Genomic DNA, 18,374 nt, shown 5'->3' on the forward strand with positions numbered 1-18,374 from the left:
GAATCCAAATGGTACTGTGAGAATTCCAATTCAGTACTGATCTAGAATCCAAATGGCACTGTCAGAATTCCAATTCAGTACTGATCTAGAATCCAAATGGCACTGTCAGAATTCCAATTCAGTACTGATCTAGAATCCAAATGGCACTGTCAGAATTCCAATTCAGTACTGATCTAGAATCCAAATGGTACTGTGAGAATTCCAATTCAGTACTGATCTAGATTCTTAGTGTACCTCAATGTTCTGTAGTTTGTGTTAGTGCTTCAGCTACATCTGATACTGCTGCTGCTCACATCAGAGAGATAGATGGAGAGAGAGAGAGGGAGGGGAGAGGGGTGAGCAAGAGGGAGGGAGAGAGACAGAGGGAGGGAAGGGAGAAAGAGAGGAATGAGAGAGAGAGATGGACGAAAGATGGAGGGAAAAAGAGAAAGGAGAGAGAGAGAGAGAGACATCAAAGGAGAGGAAATGAAAGCTAAATGTACCATCAGCATAATTTCATACTTCAGTAGAAATGAGGCCAATGCGGTAAATGCTCTCTCCCTCTCTCTTTCTCCCTCCCTCCCTTGCTCTCTCATTCTCTCCCTCCCTTTCTCTCTCTCACCTCTCCCTGCTATTTTTAGCTCTCTGGTGGGGAATGACTATAGACTGCCACTGTAGGGGAAAACCGGGCCTGCAGAGATGCGTGTATTTGTGTCTGTCTTGTCTGGTCTGGTCTGGTCTGTCTGTCTGTCTGTCTGTCTGTGTGTGTCTCTGTGTGTGTCTGTGTCTGTCTGTGTGTGTGTGTGTGTGTGTGTGTGTGTGTGTGTGTGTGTGTGTGTGTGTGTGTGTGTGTGTGTGTGTGTGTGTATATATTTTCACTTTAGGTTAAAATACGGCAGAGATTTTCTGTCTACCAACTAGGCCTAGTAAGTAGCTTGTATATCAGTCGGAATGAAGTGTCATTTCTCTTTGTAAATAACATTGCGTAAGGGCGCCTCTCTGAGTGTATATGTGTTACTGCACCCTGCTGCTTGATACTGTATCAATTCGGTGTCCAGATGCGGATATATTGAAAGCAGCTCACACTCCGGGCACATACGACGTCAAAGAGAAAATACTTACATGAATAGCTGATGTTCGATAGTTCTACATAAAGCACCACAATCTAAATGTTTATGCAATTGTACAATACCGATTGGTTTTCGACTTGGAACAAGGGCCATCTTATTGAACTCCCGTAACCACTGATCTAGGATCTGCTCATCCTCCCCAATTCTAACCTTAACCATCGGTGGGAAAAACGCTAAACTGAACCTAGATAGACGTCTAAGTGCAACTTCATGTTTATGCTCTGAATCAACCCATTTGTTTTTCTCAAGGGGGGACATCAAGTTTGTGTGTGAGAGCGCTAGCTGGCTGTCAGAAGTGACGGAGTAAGGGAGGGAGGGGAATAGGGTGGACAGACACCGCTAGCCAACAGAGGGGGTGGCGTTTGATTCGGTAAAAACCGAGATTGAACGAACGGACTGTGTAACCGACGAAACTGCCCCTTTAAATCAGGAATACAGCGCATTCGGAGGTGAGTTGGGAAATATCACTCTATTTTATCTGTTTATATCACCTCTTTACAGAACCGTGTACTTATTTGCGGTTTATGTGCTCTTGCCTTCCCGATTTTGGTCATGGAAAAGCAGCGTTTATGGGAAAGAGAGAGTCACGAATTCGGGTTTCCCAAGCCAGGGCGGAGAGAGAGGGTGGGGAGGAGAGAAACTGGGGGACAGGGTCTGTGGGAGAAACGTTATCAAAACGTCGGTAGCGCACGCTGTAGCTGATAGATCAGAGGGAAGCAGCGATGTCTAAACAGCTGGATGTTTTATTGAGGGAAGTGTCAAATTTGCATAATAGGCTATTTGCAAGACATGCATTATTTCCAACAGGCGAATAGCGTCCTTAAGCATTCTAACGACATGTCAACAACCTATTCTCCGGCTGAGATTCGACTATGCAGTAGGCCTATTACCGTAGTAGGCCTATACGTGTGTGTGCGTGTGCACGCGTGGCCGAGGAATAGGACACTGTTTCATCCGTCAAAATGCCCGCATTCTGTTTTAAATCGGCAGAACAATCTGACAGGCATGCAGGGGCAACACACACACACAGACCCATGTAGTCCATTGTTGGGAATTTACGCGTGTCGCGTCAGCTATAGGGTCCATATTGGATGCTCAGCCATTTCATTTGCCTACCAGTGGAATTGCCATGAACTGATAAATACCGTCAAATCAATACCGTGTATTGTCTAATCATGTTAGCCTACTAATGTGATGGTCTATACTAGCACACTGCACAAGACACGACGATACTGTTTATAACTGGCTATTCTTTGGCCTATAGGCCTGGATATAATTCGGAGTGTCGAAAAATAAATCATATAGGCTGTCAAACAATGCTTCAGGTCACTTACCCTTTGTCTGGGAATGAGAGAATATACCCTCGTTAGGAAAGTTTGAAAGTAGTTGGAACATCAACAGGCGTATGAAATTAGCTATGTGGTAACAGGCGGGCTATAGGCCTAACGTTTCTGAAACGTTTTAACGGATATGACAGCATGAATGACCGTTTTCTTTGCATGCCTTACATTTTATCATGCACATTTACTGCCTTTAAACTGTGAAACTTTATATCTAGTTAGTAGCTCATACATAATGTACTCTCTCTCTCTCTCTTTCTCTCTCTCTCTGTCTCTCACTCACACACACACACACACACACTCACACACACAGAGCCCTAATTAGAGCCATTAATCTCAAGGTCCTCCACAGTAGAGTAATTACAGCAGGACTCCTGAGAGAGAGAGAGAGTGAGCGAGCGAGAAAGAGAGAGGGAGAGGGAGAGGGAGGGAGAGGCACATATTTTCTGGTGAATAGTTTAGTACAGTACTTTATTCTACAGCCCTGTGACAACATGAATGTATTGAAACTATGGGAACTTTCTAGCACATTACACAATTAACTTGTTTCTGTGAATCCAAAAGAAATGAAAGACAGTTATAAATTACTATGTAGTTGAAACGTGTATATGACTGTAACATAATAGTCACCAAATGTTAAATCTACAGTACCTTCATCACTCCAGTATCCCTGCTCATTGTAAATATGGTATTGGAACTGACCCTGTATAAAGTATGTTTACTTACTTATTGTGTTCTCCATATTTCTTCTTATTTCTCGTGTGTTTTTTTTTCTAGTATTACATTGTTATTGATTATCGCATTGTTGGGTTTTGAGTCTGCAAGAAAGCTATTTCACTGTACTGTGCATGTGATATTAATAATGTGAAACTTCTACTCTGCAGGAGGTGAAGGTTTACAGCTGACCATCTGACCTGAGGTCACAACCACTCCTGTCCATCTGACCTGAGGTCACAACCACTCCTGTCATCTGACCTGAGGTCACAACCACTTCTGTCCAGCTGAGTGACCCAACTCACCTCATCAGTCCTTTCCCTGCACACACACCTGCCCTACCACGTACACCAGTCTACCAACCCAACACACACCTGCCCTACCTGGTACACCTGGCTACCAACCCAACACACACCTGTCTGGCCCTTGGTGCAGACTGGCCCTCCGATCTGCACACCATCCGCTAGGTTTGTGTGTGTGTGTGTGTGTGTGTGTGTGTGTGTGTGTGTGTGTGTGTGTGATTTAGGACAGTAAATGTACATTCAAGCCTGAGGGGGAAAAAAACACGATGACTGTAGCAGAAAACCACATGAGGGCAGTATAAAGCTGCTTTTAAATTATTTCTTTCTCCCCCCCCCCCCCCCTTCTCTTCTCCCCTCCCCCTCTCCATAGTGGGGGAGTGTGTATTGATGGATCAGGATGTCAACCAATAACAACATCGCGCAGGCCAGGAAACTGGTGGAACAACTGAGGATCGAGGCAGGGATCGAACGTATTAAGGTGTGTGTCAACGCTAAGGTTTTTATTAGCATGTAAGGAGCAATCCACTGTAAGAAGCAATCCACTGTAAGAAGCAATCCACTGTAAGGAGCAATCCACTGTAAGAAGCAATCCACTGTAAGAAGCAATCCACTGTAAGAAGCAATCCACTGTAAGGAGCAATCCACTGTAAGAAGCAATCCACTGTAAGGAGCAATCCACTGTAAGAAGCAATCCACTGTAAGAAGCAATACACTGTAAGAAGCAATCCACTGTAAGAAGAAGTCCACTGTAAGAAGCAATCCACTGTAAGAAGCAATCCACTGTAAGGAGAAGTCCACTGTAAGATGCAATCCACTGTAAGGAGCAATCCACTGTAAGAGCAATCCACTGTAAGGAGCAATCCACTGTAAGGAGCAGTCCACTGTAAGGAGAAGTCCACTGTAAGGAGCAATCCACTGTAAGGAGCAATCCACTGTAAGGAGCAAACCACTGTAAGGAGCAATCCACTGCAAGAAGCAATACACTGTAAGAAGCAATCCACTGTAAGGAGAAGTCCACTGTAAGAAGCAATCCACTGTAAGAAGCAATCCACTGTAAGGAAAAGTCCACTGTAAGGAGAAATCCACTGTAAGAAGCAATCCACTGTAAGGAGCAATCCACTGTAAGGATCAGTCCACTGTAAGGAGCAATCCACTGTAAGGAGCACTCCACTGTAAGGAGCCATCCACTGTAAGGAGCAATCCACTGTAAGAAGCAATACACTGTAAGAAGCAATCCACTGTAAGGAGCAGTCCACTGTAAGGAGCAATCCACTGTAAGGAGAAGTCCACTGTAAGATGCAATCCACTGTAAGAGCAATCCACTGTAAGAGCAATTCACTGTAAGGAGCAATCCACTGTAAGGAGAAGTCCACTGTAAGGAGCAATCCACTATAAGGAGCAATCCACTGTAAGGAGCAATCCACTGTAAGGAGCAGTCCACTGTAAGGAGAAGTCCACTGTAAGGAGCAGTCCACTGTAAGCAGCAGTCCACTGTAAGGAGAAGTCCACTGTAAGGAGCAATCCACTGTAAGAAGCAATCCACTGTAAGAAGCAATCCACTGTAAGAAGCAATCCACTGTAATGATCCGTCCACTGTAAGGATCAATCCACTCCTAAGAAGCAAACCACTGTAAGGAGAAGTCCACTGTGAGAAGCAATCCACTGTAAGAAGCAATCCACTGTAAGGAGCAATCCACTGTAAGAAGCAATCCACTGTGAGGAGCAATCCACTGTAAGAGCAATCCACCATAAGGAGCAATCCACTGTAAGGAGCAGTACACTGTAAGGAGAAATCCACTGTAAGAAGCAATCCACTGTAAGGAGCAATCCACTGTAAGGAGAAGTCCACTGTAAGGAGCAATCCACTGTAAGGAGCAATCCACTGTAAGGATCAGTCCACTGTAAGGATCAGTCCACTGTAAGGATCAGCCCACTGTAAGAAGCAATCCACTGTAAGAAGCAATCCACTGTAAGGATCAGTCCACTGTAAGGATCAGTCCACTGTAAGGATCAGTCCACTGTAAGATGCAATCCACTGTAAGAAGCAATCCACTGTAAGAAGCAATCCACTGTAAGGATCAGTCCACTTCTAAGAAGCAAACCACTGTAAGGAGAAGTCCACTGTAAGAAGCAATCCACTGTAAGGAGAAGTCCACTGTAAGATGCAATCCACTGTAAGGAGCAATCCACTGTAAGAGCAATGCACTGTAAGGAGCAATCCACTGTAAGGAGCAGTCCACTGTAAGGAGCAATCCACTGTAAGGAGAAGTCCACTGTAAGAAGCAATCCACTGTAAGGAGCAATCCACTGTAAGGAGCAATCCACTGTAAGGAGAAGTCCACTGTAAGAAGCAATCCACTGTAAGGAGCAATCCACTGTAAGGAGCAATCCACTGTAAGGAGCAGTCCACTGTAAGGAGCAATCCACTGTAAGGAGCAATCCACTGTAAGGAGCAATCCACTGTAAGAAGCAATCCACTGTAAGGATCAGTCCACTGTAAGAAGCAATCCACTGTAAGAAGCAATCCACTGTAAGAAGCAATCCACTGTAAGGATCAATCCACTGTAAGAAGCAATCCACTGTAAGAAGCAAACCACTGTAAGGATCAGTCCACTGTAAGGATCAATCCACTTTAAAGAAGCAAACCACTGTAAGGAGAAGTCCACTGTAAGGAGAAGTCCACTGTAAGAAGCAATCCACTGTAAGAAGCAATCCACTGTAAGGAGCAATCCACTGTAAGGAGAAATCCACTATAAGGATCAGTCCACTTTTGCCAAAGCACAATATCCCTCTCCCTGCCTCCTGTCTCTCTCCACTCATCCTCTCACCCTATCCCCCTTCTCTCCCTCTACCCCCCCCCCCCCCCCCCCCCCTCTCTCTCTCTCCCCCCCAGGTGTCTAAGGCAGCGGCAGACCTGATGAGTTACTGTGAGCAGCACGCCCGTAACGACCCGCTCCTCGTTGGCATCCCAACGTCAGAAAACCCTTTCAAAGACAAGAAACCCTGCATCATCCTATAGCTGCACACTCATCTCTGCACATCAGACACACACACACACCTCTGCCCACACACACACTCCCACTGGCTGACTCTGCAACAGCCAACAAGGCCCAGCTCTGTCAAGCTATACATACAACACACACACACACACACACACACACACACACACACACACACACACACACACACACACAGAAACGAAATAGCCACTCTGGAAAAGCGCCATACTCAATAGCCACAGCTAGGGGGCGGTGTCTGTGTTTACAGACCACATTGCCACATTAGTGATATTAGCCCTGAGTTGTGTCTCTGTGGTGCTGAGGGTAAGCCTGCACTAACATGCAGCCCTAACTGATACTGGTTACTGACTCACCCACAGAGATAGTGACACTCAAGTGGAGATGACAGATTTACTTCAAAAAGGGATTAGGACAATTATCTTAATAGGAATCCACAGTCGCCTACATGAAGTTATAGGCTGATGTATAGCATGTATTTTAGTGAATCAATGATTTATTTATTCATTGATTAATCGATTGATTGATAGCAGTATCTGGTGAGGTGGGGGTTTATGTGTGACCAATCTGGTGTAAAACCTGGGTCGTTTGTGTGATACAAGCTGTGTTAGCCCTCTCAGCTAAAGCCTAGCCATTAGCCATGGAAGTTAATATAAGTCTTCAGGTCTCAGGCATGGTTACCCATCACTAAACCACCGTGGCTATACACGGTGTGTTTGTTAGCCATATAGTGGCTGACTTGCCACTGACTTGCTAAGTATCACAATGGGGATGGCCCCTTCCTGAAACCTTGGGTCAACGGTAATGTCAGTGTTTCCACAAGACATTGTGTTTTTGTGAACATGGCATTGTAAACACTGAGCAGGTTGGTACATGCTGCATATGTACCCACTGTGTTTAAACCCGGATCATCTGCAATGCCACAAGACTGTGTTAGCCCACTGAGCTAAAGCATAGGCTACATACACTCCCACTCTAGCGACGGTTATCGATCAACAGTGTTACTGCTTTGGTTTTGATTTCTTGGTCAGTGGGTTTTCTATAGGCCAAAACTCCAGCTGTGTCGACTTGTGGAGTAAGTTGCCCCTATATACTGATCTAAGATCAGTCTTGTGTTTTCCCTCTAATGGTAAAGGTTAGGATTTAGAGAGGGTCATCTGATGCTAGATCTGTCTAAAAGGCTGAGTTTACACAGGCAGCCTAATTCAGATCTTTGTCCACTAATTGGTCTTTTGGCCAATCAGATCAGCTCTTTTTCCCAATAATTGGGCAAAAGATTAGAATTTTGCTGCCCGTGTAAACACAGCCTAATGAAACTTCTATCTTGAGTACTGACGAGTACTGAGAGGCTAACTGTTCAAGTTTTTAACCCCAGAAGTATATATATAGTACATATATATATATATATAATATATGTTTTTTTAATTACTTATCGTTTCAATATTTTGTCAATTTATTGCCATATAGTTAGCAGATACTGTAGGTTTCCATTCACTCCTTAACTTACACTTGAGTCAAAAGTTTACCTTAACCACAGATCTAGGATCAGATTATCATCCCCAATCTTAACTTGAATCATAAGGGGGGTGTACAAATATCTGATCCTATATCAGTGGTTAGATACGTCACTAGTTCTGACAATGAGAGCAAGCATCAATTCTTGGGCTTTGCTTATTGGCTCATCGTGTGTTCTATTGAGGAACAAGAGCGAATTACAAAGTGGTGTCCCGTGTCCCCACCTCCACAGTCCTATTCCTCTACTCCCAAACCAAACTTGATTGTAAAAAATGTAAAAGACACTAGAGAAAATAAAAACAAAAGTGTATAAACTTTCTTTAAGCCATGTGCAGAAGTGATATGTTTTGAGAGTAGCTGTTTTGGGTTTGGTTTGAGTTTCTTTCTAAATGGAAGCAGGTCGGTCGAGTATTATTATCGAACTGTACAGTGTTTGTAAGATAAAACCTAGGCCAGAAATCAATCAAAGTGCATTAAACTTTTTCCACCCCAAAAAAACAAAATGCGCTTTAATTGAATGTCAGCCTGTTGCAGAATCTTTTCTGTGGATGTTCAATTTTTGCGTAAATGTTTCCCTTCTGTCAGAATTTTGTCTGTTTCCTCATTCAGCTTGAGGCAGGTTCTCTCACACACACACACACACACACACACACACACAATCCCCTAGTGACTAAATGGGGAGCCAACCACATCTACAAAGCAGTGAAGTGGCCGTACTCATAGCATAGCTTCTTATACACAGGCACAGCACTGTGAGAAACAAACTTGAACCATTAAATCACTGTCTCTCTCTCACACGCACACAGACAGACACACACACAGTTTCCTAATGTCTTTTAAAAGTGATTATCTGAGGGAGATTATTGTTATTCCTTAATTCATTCATTCCACGGACGGTTATTTTGATTGATTGGTTGATTGATGGTTTGCCTTGTTGTGGTGTATTGTGTTGTATGCTGGTTAGGACCAGGAGTTTTACCTGGTCAAGTCACATGGTCAGGAACAACATTCTAGCCCTAGACTTAAGAATAGTTGAGAGTATTTGAGTGAACAGTCTTAAAAGAGGACACAACGCTCTAGAATGGAAGTCTTGTGGTGCTCCCATTCCCACATCATTCACTATAGCTGATCTAGGTCAGTTTCAAGTTTTCTCCCCCTAAAGATTATGTCAGGATTTGGGGAATGGAATCTGATCATAGGTCTTACCCAGAGCAGAACGCTAGAACCCTAAAACAAATTTCTGTCCCTAAGACACTGATCTCAGGTCAGTTTTACCTGGACTCATCATTGTGTTTTTCTCTCCTGTGTATACATATACAGTATGTATCTCTGGTAACGCTTTGTTTTTACAGTCTCCTTTAACTTGGTATTTGCTTATAAATAACATGGTAAAAACATGTGTTTCGTTGCAAGCGAGGACTATTTGGTCCCAGGTTGAAAGTCCCCATTGTTACCACAATGTGTTCCTTCCGGCTGGGACAGGGACTGTAAAGTCAAGCGAGGACTATTTGGTCCCAGGTTGAAAGTCCCCATTGTTACCACAATGTGTTCCTTCCGGCTGGGACAGGGACTGTAAAGTCAAGCGAGGACTATTTGGTCCCAGGTTGAAAGTCCCCATTGTTACCACAATGTGTTCCTTCCGGCTGGGACAGGGACTGTAAAGTCAAGCGAGGACAATTTGGTCCCAGGTTGAAAGTCCCCATTGTTACCACAATGTGTTCCTTCCGGCTGGGACAGGGACTGTAAAGTCAAGCGTTACCGTATCTTTCTGCCTTGATTAATTGTGAATGATCAGTTATTGATTATGAAGGAAATATAATATCTATTTTTTTGTATCTGGTCGCTCTGATGTGCCATAACTCATGTTTTCTTGCACACTGTTCATATTTTACAGTTAAATACTTTACTGTTCATATTTTACAGTTAAATACTTTACTGTTCATATTTTACAGTTAAATACTTTACTGTTCATATTTTACAGTTAAATACTTTACTGTTAAGACTTTACTGTTAATATTTTTTGTGGATATTGCTGTTAAAAAAAAGATGATATTGAAAAAGTAGACAACATGAATAAAAATATAATAACGCCCTTGTTGTTCTGACCTGCCGCTTCTCTTCTTACACACACACACACACACACACACACACACACACACACATCCATCCACACATCCATCCACACCTGAGAATTGTACAGGTCATTTTAAAGTGACCATAGACGTTTCTCTAGCCTCAGATAGAATTACAGCTCATTGTCAATTAAATACCACTATGTTATATTTCTAAGACATGAATAATTCCCAGTCTTCTATCCTACTGTAGAAGCCCTGGATTTCCTGACATGACTTGTGGAGGGAAGGCTACAGGCTGTGCAAGTTGCACTCCCTCTTCCGGGCTGCACATCGAGAAATTCCTACAAAAAAAAAAGCTAACTCCGACCACCGGCGTGCCAGAAGAGCTCTATCAAGCGTACTAGCGGTCCTTTCCTGTATTGAAAACAAAAAGAAAGGCAAGTTGAGTGACTCAAAGCAGCCAAAGTTTCGGTTTTAAGAAAAGGAAAGCTTGAAACGTCTCTGTTTTATACTGCGCGACCTGGATGTTGTGGTTTATTATATAGTTGTTGTGAATGATTGAAGCCCAGCAGCCCACTGCATTAGAATAGTTATATTTCTAACACGATCATCAGTTACAAACGGTAAGATCACCTACATCATCATAACAATCTAAAGAAAGCGCTTCAAAATAAGTAATTCTAACATATTTGTGTGGTAGCATCTATGAAAATATGAGTTTGTCCACTCTACATTCCTTTTGCTCTTTCCTCGGTGCGTGTCTATACAGCGAGGTGAGGTTCATCAGTATGATGGGTTTCTGTTACTATTTATTGCTGGTCTTTCTACCTCAGGTCCTTAGTGACATAATGAGTGTTGTGAAATCCAGTCTGTCAGTAGAACAGGAGAAGAAGCTGCTGTCTCTGTTCGGCCATGTCAGACTCCACCTGCTCTACAAAGGTTTGTCAGAACAATGGACTTCAATTTAATGGCATCTTTGAAAAACAATTTTTTTATGAGATTCATTTTATCAGGCCAGATACCAGCAATGCAGGCAGAACAAAGCAATTGGGTCAGTAAAATGTAATAAAGTACTTTTCTATTATATTTTGTTCTGCTCAAAGCCAGCGTCCACAGCTACATGCATTCAGCCTTCCACAACCGCTGTGATGGCCAGGGACCCACCGTACTTGTGGCCTACAACAAGGCTGGGTTTGTTTTCGGAGGTTACATCAGTAAGAACTACGCCCAGACTAACCAGGCCATCAACGATGATAAGGCCTTTCTCTACAGCATCACTGACCAGAGAGAAAAGCCACTGCGTGTGTCCAGTACCGATGGCCAGTATGGTTTCACAGATGGAAAGAATGGTCTTAATGTTGGTGTCTTGTGGTTTCTTAATAATAACACCTCTACAGTTCAAATTGTTGCAGGGAACAGCTACACCTTTGAAGGGGAAGAGATGCATGGCAATGACCTGCAGCTGACAGAGTGTGAGGTGTACAGAGTGGAAGGTGAGTGGTCCTTTATAGCCACTACTCCCTAGGCACTACTGAAACAGTTGGATACATGTGACCAATATGGCAAAATATTAAAACCAGTCAGAAGGCAATGTGAATCTAATCAAATGTTATGTCACATGCGCCAAATACAGTTGTAGGTAGACTATACTGTGAAATGCTTACTTACAAGCCCTTAACCAACAGTGCAGTTCAAGAAAGAGTTAAGAAAATATTTATTAATTATTTGTATTTTTTGATGTAATAAAAAGCAACACATAATGTAATGAACACAGAGAGAGGGTTTCAAGTGCAGGGCGCAGCAGGTGTTTATTGCAGAGGACCACAGGAGGAGGCAGGTAGCTGGGTCCAGGGGCAGGCAGAAGGTCATACACAGGAGGAGGCAGGTAGCTGGGTCCAGGGGCAGGCAGAAGGTCATACACAGGAGGAGGCAGGTAGCTGGGTCCAGGGGCAGGCAGAAGGTCATACACAGGAGGAGGCAGGTAGCTGGGTCCAGGGGCAGGCAGAAGGTCATACACAGGAGGAGGCAGGTAGCTGGGTCCAGGGGCAGGCAGAAGGTCATACACAGGAGGAGGCAGGTAGCTGGGTCCAGGGGCAGGCAGAAGGTCATACACAGGAGGAGGCAGGTAGCTGGGTCCAGGGGCAGGCAGAAGGTCATACACAGGAGGAGGCAGGTAGCTGGGTCCAGGGGCAGGCAGAAGGTCATACACAGGAGGAGGCAGGTAGCTGGGTCCAGGGACAGGCATACGGTCATACACAGGAGGAGGCAGGTAGCTGGGTCCAGGGGCAGGCAGAAGGTCATACACAGGAGGATGCAGGTAGCTGGGTCCAGGGGCAGGCAGAAGGTCATACACAGGAGGAGGCAGGTAGCTGGGTCCAGGGGCAGGCATACGGTCATACACAGGAGGAGGCAGGTAGCTGGGTCCAGGGGCAGGCAGAAGGTCATACACAGGAGGAGGCAGGTAGCTGGGTCCAGGGGCAGGCAGAAGGTCATACACAGGAGGAGGCAGGTAGCTGGGTCCAGGGGCAGGCAGGTCATACACAGGAGGAGGCAGGTAGCTGGGTCCAGGGGCAGGCAGAAGGTCATACACAGGAGGAGGCAGGTAGCTGGGTCCAGGGGCAGGCATAAGGTCATACACAGGAGGAGGCAGGTAGCTGGGTCCAGGGGCAGGCAGAAGGTCATACACAGGAGGAGGCAGGTAGCTGGGTCCAGGGGCAGGCAGAAGGTCATACACAGGAGGAGGCAGGTAGCTGGGTCCAGGGGCAGGCAGAAGGTCATACACAGGAGGAGGCAGGTAGCTGGGTCCAGGGGCAGGCAGAAGGTCATACACAGGAGGAGGCAGGTAGCTGGGTCCAGGGGCAGGCAGAAGGTCATACACAGGAGGAGGCAGGTAGCTGGGTCCAGGGGCAGGCAGAAGGTCATACACAGGAGGAGGCAGGTAGCTGGGTCCAGGGGCAGGCAGAAAGTCATACACAGGAGGAGGCAGGTAGCTGGGTCCAGGGGCAGGCAGAAGGTCATACACAGGAGGAGGCAGGTAGCTGGGTCCAGGGGCAGGCAGAAGGTCATACACAGGAGGAGGCAGGTAGCTGGGTCCAGGGGCAGGCAGAAGGTCATACACAGGAGGAGGCAGGTAGCTGGGTACAGGGGCAGGCAGAAGGTCATACACAGGAGGAGGCAGGTAGCTGGGTCCAGGGGCAGGCAGAAGGTCATACACAGGGGGTCCAAAAGGGAAACAATACAGGCAGGGAAAAGGCTAGTAACGTAGTCTGGGAGATCAGGCAATAGGTTGATAACAGGAAATCTGATAGGCTAAAGTACAGGCAGGGAATAGGCGTCATAGTGAGGCAGACAAAAACTATCATACACGGGAGGAGTAAATCACAGGGAAAACCAGAGCTCTGAAGGACGTATGTCACATGTGATAATGACATACAGGTGTGTGAACAGGTGATTAGAATTCAGGTGATTGGGATCTGGATCTGGAGAGTGAGCTGCTTTCAGGGGATCTAGGTGTTTGCGGGTGTGAGCTGGAAAGTGAGCTGTGTTTAGGGGATCTATGTGTTTGAGGGTGTGAGTTGGAAGCAGACATTACACATAACAATAACAAGGCTATATACAGGGGGTACCTGTTCCCGAGTCAATGTTTGAGGGTACAGGTTAGTCGAAGTAATTTGTACATGTAGGTAGGGGTAAAGTGAATAGTCCGGGTGGCCATTTGATTAATTGTTCAGCAATCTTATGGCTTGGGGGTAGAAGCTGTTATGGAGCCTTTTGGACCTGCACTTGGCGCTCCGGTACCGCTTGCCATGCGGTGGCAGAGAGAACAGTCTATGACTAGGGTGACTGGCATCTTTGACAATTTTTTTATCATTCCTCTGACACCGCCTATTATATAGGTCCTGGATGGCAGGAAGCTTGGCCCCAGTGATGTACTGGGCCGTTCGCACTACCCTCTGTCGTGCCTTACGGTCAGATGCCGAGCAGTTGCCATACCAGGCGGTGATGCAACCGGTCAGGATGCTCTCGATGGTGCAGCTGTATAACTTTTTGAGGATCTGGGGACCCATGCCAAATCTTGAGTCTCCTGAGGGGGAATAGGTTTTGTCGTGCCCTCTTCACGACTGTCTTGGTGTGTTTGGACCAGGATAGTTGTTAGTGATGTGGACACCAATGAACTTGAAACTCTCGACCGACTCCACTACAGCCCCATCGATGTTAATGGGGGCCTGTTCGGCCCTCCTTTTCCTGTAGTCCTCGATCTTCTCCTTTGTCTTGCTCACATTGCGGGAGAGGTTGTTGAAGCAATGAGTGTATTGATTAAATCAGTTGTTCTTTTTGGTCTCAATTTCTGGCAGACTGTGGAGGCCTTCTGAAGACTCCTTGGAGGGAAATTGACTGGGAAGGATATAGGTATCCTGTCTGTTAAATCTCAAAAGCAATACAAAAATCATAATACTATGCAACTAGTGATGCATCTAGTACCACTTCTGCTGTTCCAATGAATATACTTAAATCAATCAATCCAGTCTGTCACTCATCTCTCTCTCTTCCTTTCTCTATCCATCTCTATCATTAACAGCAACAAGGAACGCCTGATGGACTATATCAAGAACTATAAGCCTGAGGTAAAGTCTGTGTTCCAGGCCAGAGTTCTGCTGGTGGGTCCGGTCGGGGCCGGCAAGTCCAGCTTCTTCAACTCCATCAACTCTGTCTTCAAAGGACATGTTACCGGGCAGGCTAACACCGGCAGCGCTGGCACCAGCCTCACCACACAGGTACTGTTTGTGTTCCCGCATGAGTGTGTGTGTGTGGTTGTTGCTTAAAGATGCAGACTGGGATCTTAAAAGACAATTCTGTCACTTTTCACCTCATATTTATTATCTCCAGCACCATATCAGTGTCTACTTATGGGAAAATTGCATGTTTCTATGATCTGTGATTTAAAAGGAAATGTCTTAAAAAATACTTCTCTGTGACAGCACGGGGTAGGATTAAAAGTCAAGAAAACTCTACTTTTCTAAACCTGCAGTGAGTTTCTAGCCAGAAGGAGGGTATTTTCTTGCTCCCCACAAATCTCATAGTTGAAAACGGCTGTTTACGTTTTATTGTGTTTTTTTTAATGATGTCATCAGGTAGAACTTTATTATTATTATTTATTTTTTTATTGAATTTTAAAACATACCATCTACCTGCAGTGAAGCCGCTCAACATTTACATTAAGTTCAGTCATCTAGCAGACACTCTCATCCAGAGCGACCCACAGGACCAACCAGGGTCAATGGCACATCTACAGATCTCCCGAATCGGGGACCCGAACCATCGACCTCCCAGCCACTGGCCCAATCTCCCAACCGCCAGGCCACCAACCATCCAAGACCCCCCGCAGCCCCCCCAGCCCCCCGTAGTCCCCCCAGCCCTCCCCCTCTCTCGTTTTGACTCATGAGCACCACTTTCAAAACTACTGTCTGAAATTATACAAGACTTATGGAACATCCCTATTGTACTGGACTTAACATTCCACATATCTGTAGTTCCGTACCTACAGCATCAAGGCAGATCAGGGTAGGAAGGCTCTCCCTCTGGTCCTGTGTGACACCATGGGCCTGGAGGAAGGACACAGCGCAGGGCTGGATATAGACGACGTCAACAGTATCCTGAAGGGCCACGTACAAGACCGGTACCAGGTGTGTAAAACTGGCAAATGGTAGCAGTGGAGGCTGTTGGAGGAAGATAGAATGAATAGAAATGTATCAACGAGAGGATTTCATGTGTTTGATACCAATCATTCCAGCCATTACAATGAGCCTGTCATCTGAGTTAAAGTAGAACCAGCCTCATGTTAGGGAAAGCATGTGGTTGATAGTACAGTAGCAGTATGTTTATCTTGGGGGCTGATGTCCTGTTTCTCTCCCCCAGTTCAACCCGTCCATGTCTGTCCAGACGGATGGTGTTGGGTTCTGTAAGTCGCCCAGCCTGAAGGACACGATCCACTGTGTGGTCTACGTACTGGATGCCTGCAAGTTCACTCTGCTCTCTGCCAAGATGGTGGACAAGCTCGCCGCCATCCGCAAGGGGATCAACAAGCAGGGTAAGGAAGGAAGTGAGTGCGCGCGTGGGTTTACATGTCTGTGTATGTGTGTGTTCATGTGTGTTGTGTCACTAGGTGTTCCCCAGCTGGTCCTGCTTACCAAGGTGGATGAGGCCTGTCCTCTAGTGAGAGATGACCTGACCAACATCTACCTGAGCCACTACATAGAGAGGATGGTGAGTGCATGGCTGAGTCTGGAACACTATTCTCACATAGTACACCATGTTTATTTAACTACAACCGTGTGTGTGTGTGTGTGTGTGTGTGTGTGTTTCAGACCCGTGAGGTGAGTGTGTGTCTGGGTGTGTCCCAGTCCTGTGTCCTGCCAGTGAAGAACTACAGTCGTGAGCTTGAGCTGGACGTCCACACAGACATCCTCCTGCTCACTGCCGTGGTCCAGATGCTTCGCTACTCTAACAGCTACTTTGATGACATCTATCAGGGTGGGGACCAGAAGTCTGAGTGGCTAGGGTTGTAGGTGTGATACTGATCTGAAGTCAGTTTGGGATTTTACCTTCTAATAGTTAAGGATAGGATTCTGGGGAATACGCTGATCCCAGATGTGTTTCAAAGGCAACTTTTAGTTATCGCTTTATAAACCTTTTTATCTTAATTCTCCGAGTCTCTTCCATTCTGACTTTGTCCAGTTACAATTTAAACTGAGTATATCAAACATTAGGAACATCTTCCTAATATTGATGTTCTTTAGGTGGTGGACACGGGAAATTGTTGAACTTGAAAAACCCAGCAGTGTTTCGGTTTTTGACACAAACCGGTCAACGGGGCACCTACCCCGTTTAAAGGCACTTCAATCTTTTGTCTCTCCCATTCACCCTGTGAATGGCTCACACACACAATCCATGTCTCAATTGTCTCAAGGCTTAACAATCTTATTTAACCTGTCTCCTCCCCTTCATCTACACAGATTGAAGTGGATTTAATAAGCAACATCATTAAGGGATCATATCTTTCACCTGAATTCACCTGGTCAGTCTGTCATGGGAAGAGGCGTTCTTAATGTTTTGTCCACTCAGTGTATATTGTAATTAGATACAATATGTGTATGTTGTATTGTATGGTTGTCTGCAGGATCTGTACTGCTATTGGTCAGATAAGACATACAACTGTATACTGCTCATTGTACTTTGTTCACTACAGTATTTTCATTTAACAAAACTAAATGCGGAATAAATATCTGTTGCATATCCAGGGCCTGACTCACTCAGACTTACTCTACAGTTGTCCAAACTTTCAAAAAGACAGAGAGAGACATCCAACATAAGAGACATGTGGAGATGCAGTCCTGTACAAACAGCAAACCATTTTACAACAACCATTGAGTAAAAACAGAAGAGTGAATCCTTTTAATGAAATATTAAAGGAGTATGGTAAAAACATGAATCCGTAACAACATTGTTGATCATGTCTTGAATCATGAAAGTAGTGTGATGGAAAATGTTATCTTGTGAAGAGACAGCCTTGAAAATGTTCATCTTGTCTTACTGTCATAAATATTACTTGGTTCCTACCTGTGATTGGTAAAGATATGAGAGCGGGCGACATGAGCCCCTCCTCAGGATCATCTGGCAGAACGCCCAGAATATGTTTTATAAATTAAGATAACCGGACACATGCCCGGAACCAACCTTATGAACCATGCCTATGTAATGTGTCTGTAACCAGTATATAAGAGAACTAACAGGACTGCCCTGGGGGAGCTCACTTCAGAACAGTACTTTATGCATCTGTTTGACTGTAACCTCTCCAGCTTGCTGTTAATTAACAATGATTCATTTAATATTGACTTTGAGTGTCCCTGTGTTGAATTTCCACAACTGGGGAACGGACTATAGATGGGGAGCCCCTCCTCTGGTGGAGTACAACCTGGCAGAGAAGATCGACCAACAACATATAGATGCATGAAACCTATACTTGGTTATATTACTGCATCTTACCCAGGAAATATAGGTAACTCAAACAATGTTTACATCCACACTAATAATTGTATATTAAACTGATTATGGCAGTAGGCAGATTATGCAATAGTCATTCAAACACCTTACTCTGTTTATGTTAAATCAGTGTCGGGTTGAAATTGAAGTAAGCACACGCGGATTAAAACCCCTGTTTTTCTGAGCAGTCTTTCTAATTATTAGGACATGGAAACACTTTAATTGGGGTTCCAGTGGGGTATTTCATCAGTGCATGTTCTAG

The 18,374-nt window shown here is 45.0% G+C and overlaps 2 protein-coding genes across 8 annotated transcripts; both read left to right on the forward strand.

Moving 5' to 3' along the window:
- The first annotated feature begins 1,435 nt into the window (after positions 1-1,435).
- On the forward strand, positions 1,436-10,090 carry LOC110495726 (guanine nucleotide-binding protein G(I)/G(S)/G(O) subunit gamma-7). 2 transcript variants are annotated; one of them, XR_005037401.1, is made up of 5 exons: positions 1,436-1,558; positions 3,334-3,399; positions 3,430-3,630; positions 3,836-3,943; positions 6,359-10,090. XR_005037401.1 is itself a non-coding variant. In XM_036952137.1 (4 exons), exons 3-4 carry the CDS (start codon positions 3,863-3,865, stop codon positions 6,482-6,484), a joined length of 207 nt encoding a protein of 68 aa, XP_036808032.1. In that variant the 5' UTR covers positions 1,436-1,558; positions 3,334-3,630; positions 3,836-3,862; the 3' UTR covers positions 6,485-10,090. The 2 variants fall into 2 exon arrangements, 1 of the variants encoding a protein (XP_036808032.1); XM_036952137.1 differs by having other exon boundaries at positions 3,334-3,630.
- A 242-nt stretch (positions 10,091-10,332) lies between these two features.
- On the forward strand, positions 10,333-17,964 carry LOC110495727 (interferon-induced protein 44-like). Of its 6 annotated transcripts, XM_021571116.2 has the most exons (9): positions 10,333-10,695; positions 10,906-11,011; positions 11,176-11,565; positions 14,428-14,482; positions 14,652-14,847; positions 15,604-15,756; positions 15,989-16,160; positions 16,236-16,336; positions 16,438-17,964. In XM_021571116.2, the coding sequence occupies exons 2-9, from the start codon at positions 10,921-10,923 to the stop codon at positions 16,636-16,638; spliced, it is 1,359 nt and encodes a 452-aa protein (XP_021426791.2). In that variant the 5' UTR covers positions 10,333-10,695; positions 10,906-10,920; the 3' UTR covers positions 16,639-17,964. The 6 variants fall into 6 exon arrangements, with proteins under 6 accessions (XP_021426791.2, XP_021426793.2, XP_036808028.1 ...); XM_021571118.2 differs by lacking the exon at positions 10,333-10,695 and having other exon boundaries at positions 11,180-11,565; XM_036952133.1 differs by lacking the exons at positions 10,333-10,695; positions 10,906-11,011 and having other exon boundaries at positions 11,267-11,395; positions 11,470-11,565.
- The last annotated feature ends 410 nt before the right edge of the window (positions 17,965-18,374 follow it).

Source organism: Oncorhynchus mykiss, chromosome 18, assembly GCF_013265735.2.
Source record: "Oncorhynchus mykiss isolate Arlee chromosome 18, USDA_OmykA_1.1, whole genome shotgun sequence".
Classification (NCBI taxonomy): Eukaryota; Metazoa; Chordata; class Actinopteri; order Salmoniformes; family Salmonidae; genus Oncorhynchus; species Oncorhynchus mykiss.

Excerpts from the sequence above, each read along its gene's own strand:
- LOC110495727 (XM_021571116.2), top strand. The coding sequence starts at position 10,921 with ATGAGTGTTGTGAAATCCAGTCTGTCAGTAGAACAGGAGAAGAAGCTG. Across the intron at positions 15,757-15,988 it reads ACGTACAAGACCGGTACCAG|TTCAACCCGTCCATGTCTGT; the intron begins GTGTGTAAAACT and ends TCTCTCCCCCAG. Across the intron at positions 16,337-16,437 it reads GCCACTACATAGAGAGGATG|ACCCGTGAGGTGAGTGTGTG; the intron begins GTGAGTGCATGG and ends TGTGTGTTTCAG.
- LOC110495726 (XM_036952137.1), top strand. The coding sequence starts at position 3,863 with ATGTCAACCAATAACAACATCGCGCAGGCCAGGAAACTGGTGGAACAA. Across the intron at positions 3,944-6,358 it reads CAGGGATCGAACGTATTAAG|GTGTCTAAGGCAGCGGCAGA; the intron begins GTGTGTGTCAAC and ends TCTCCCCCCCAG.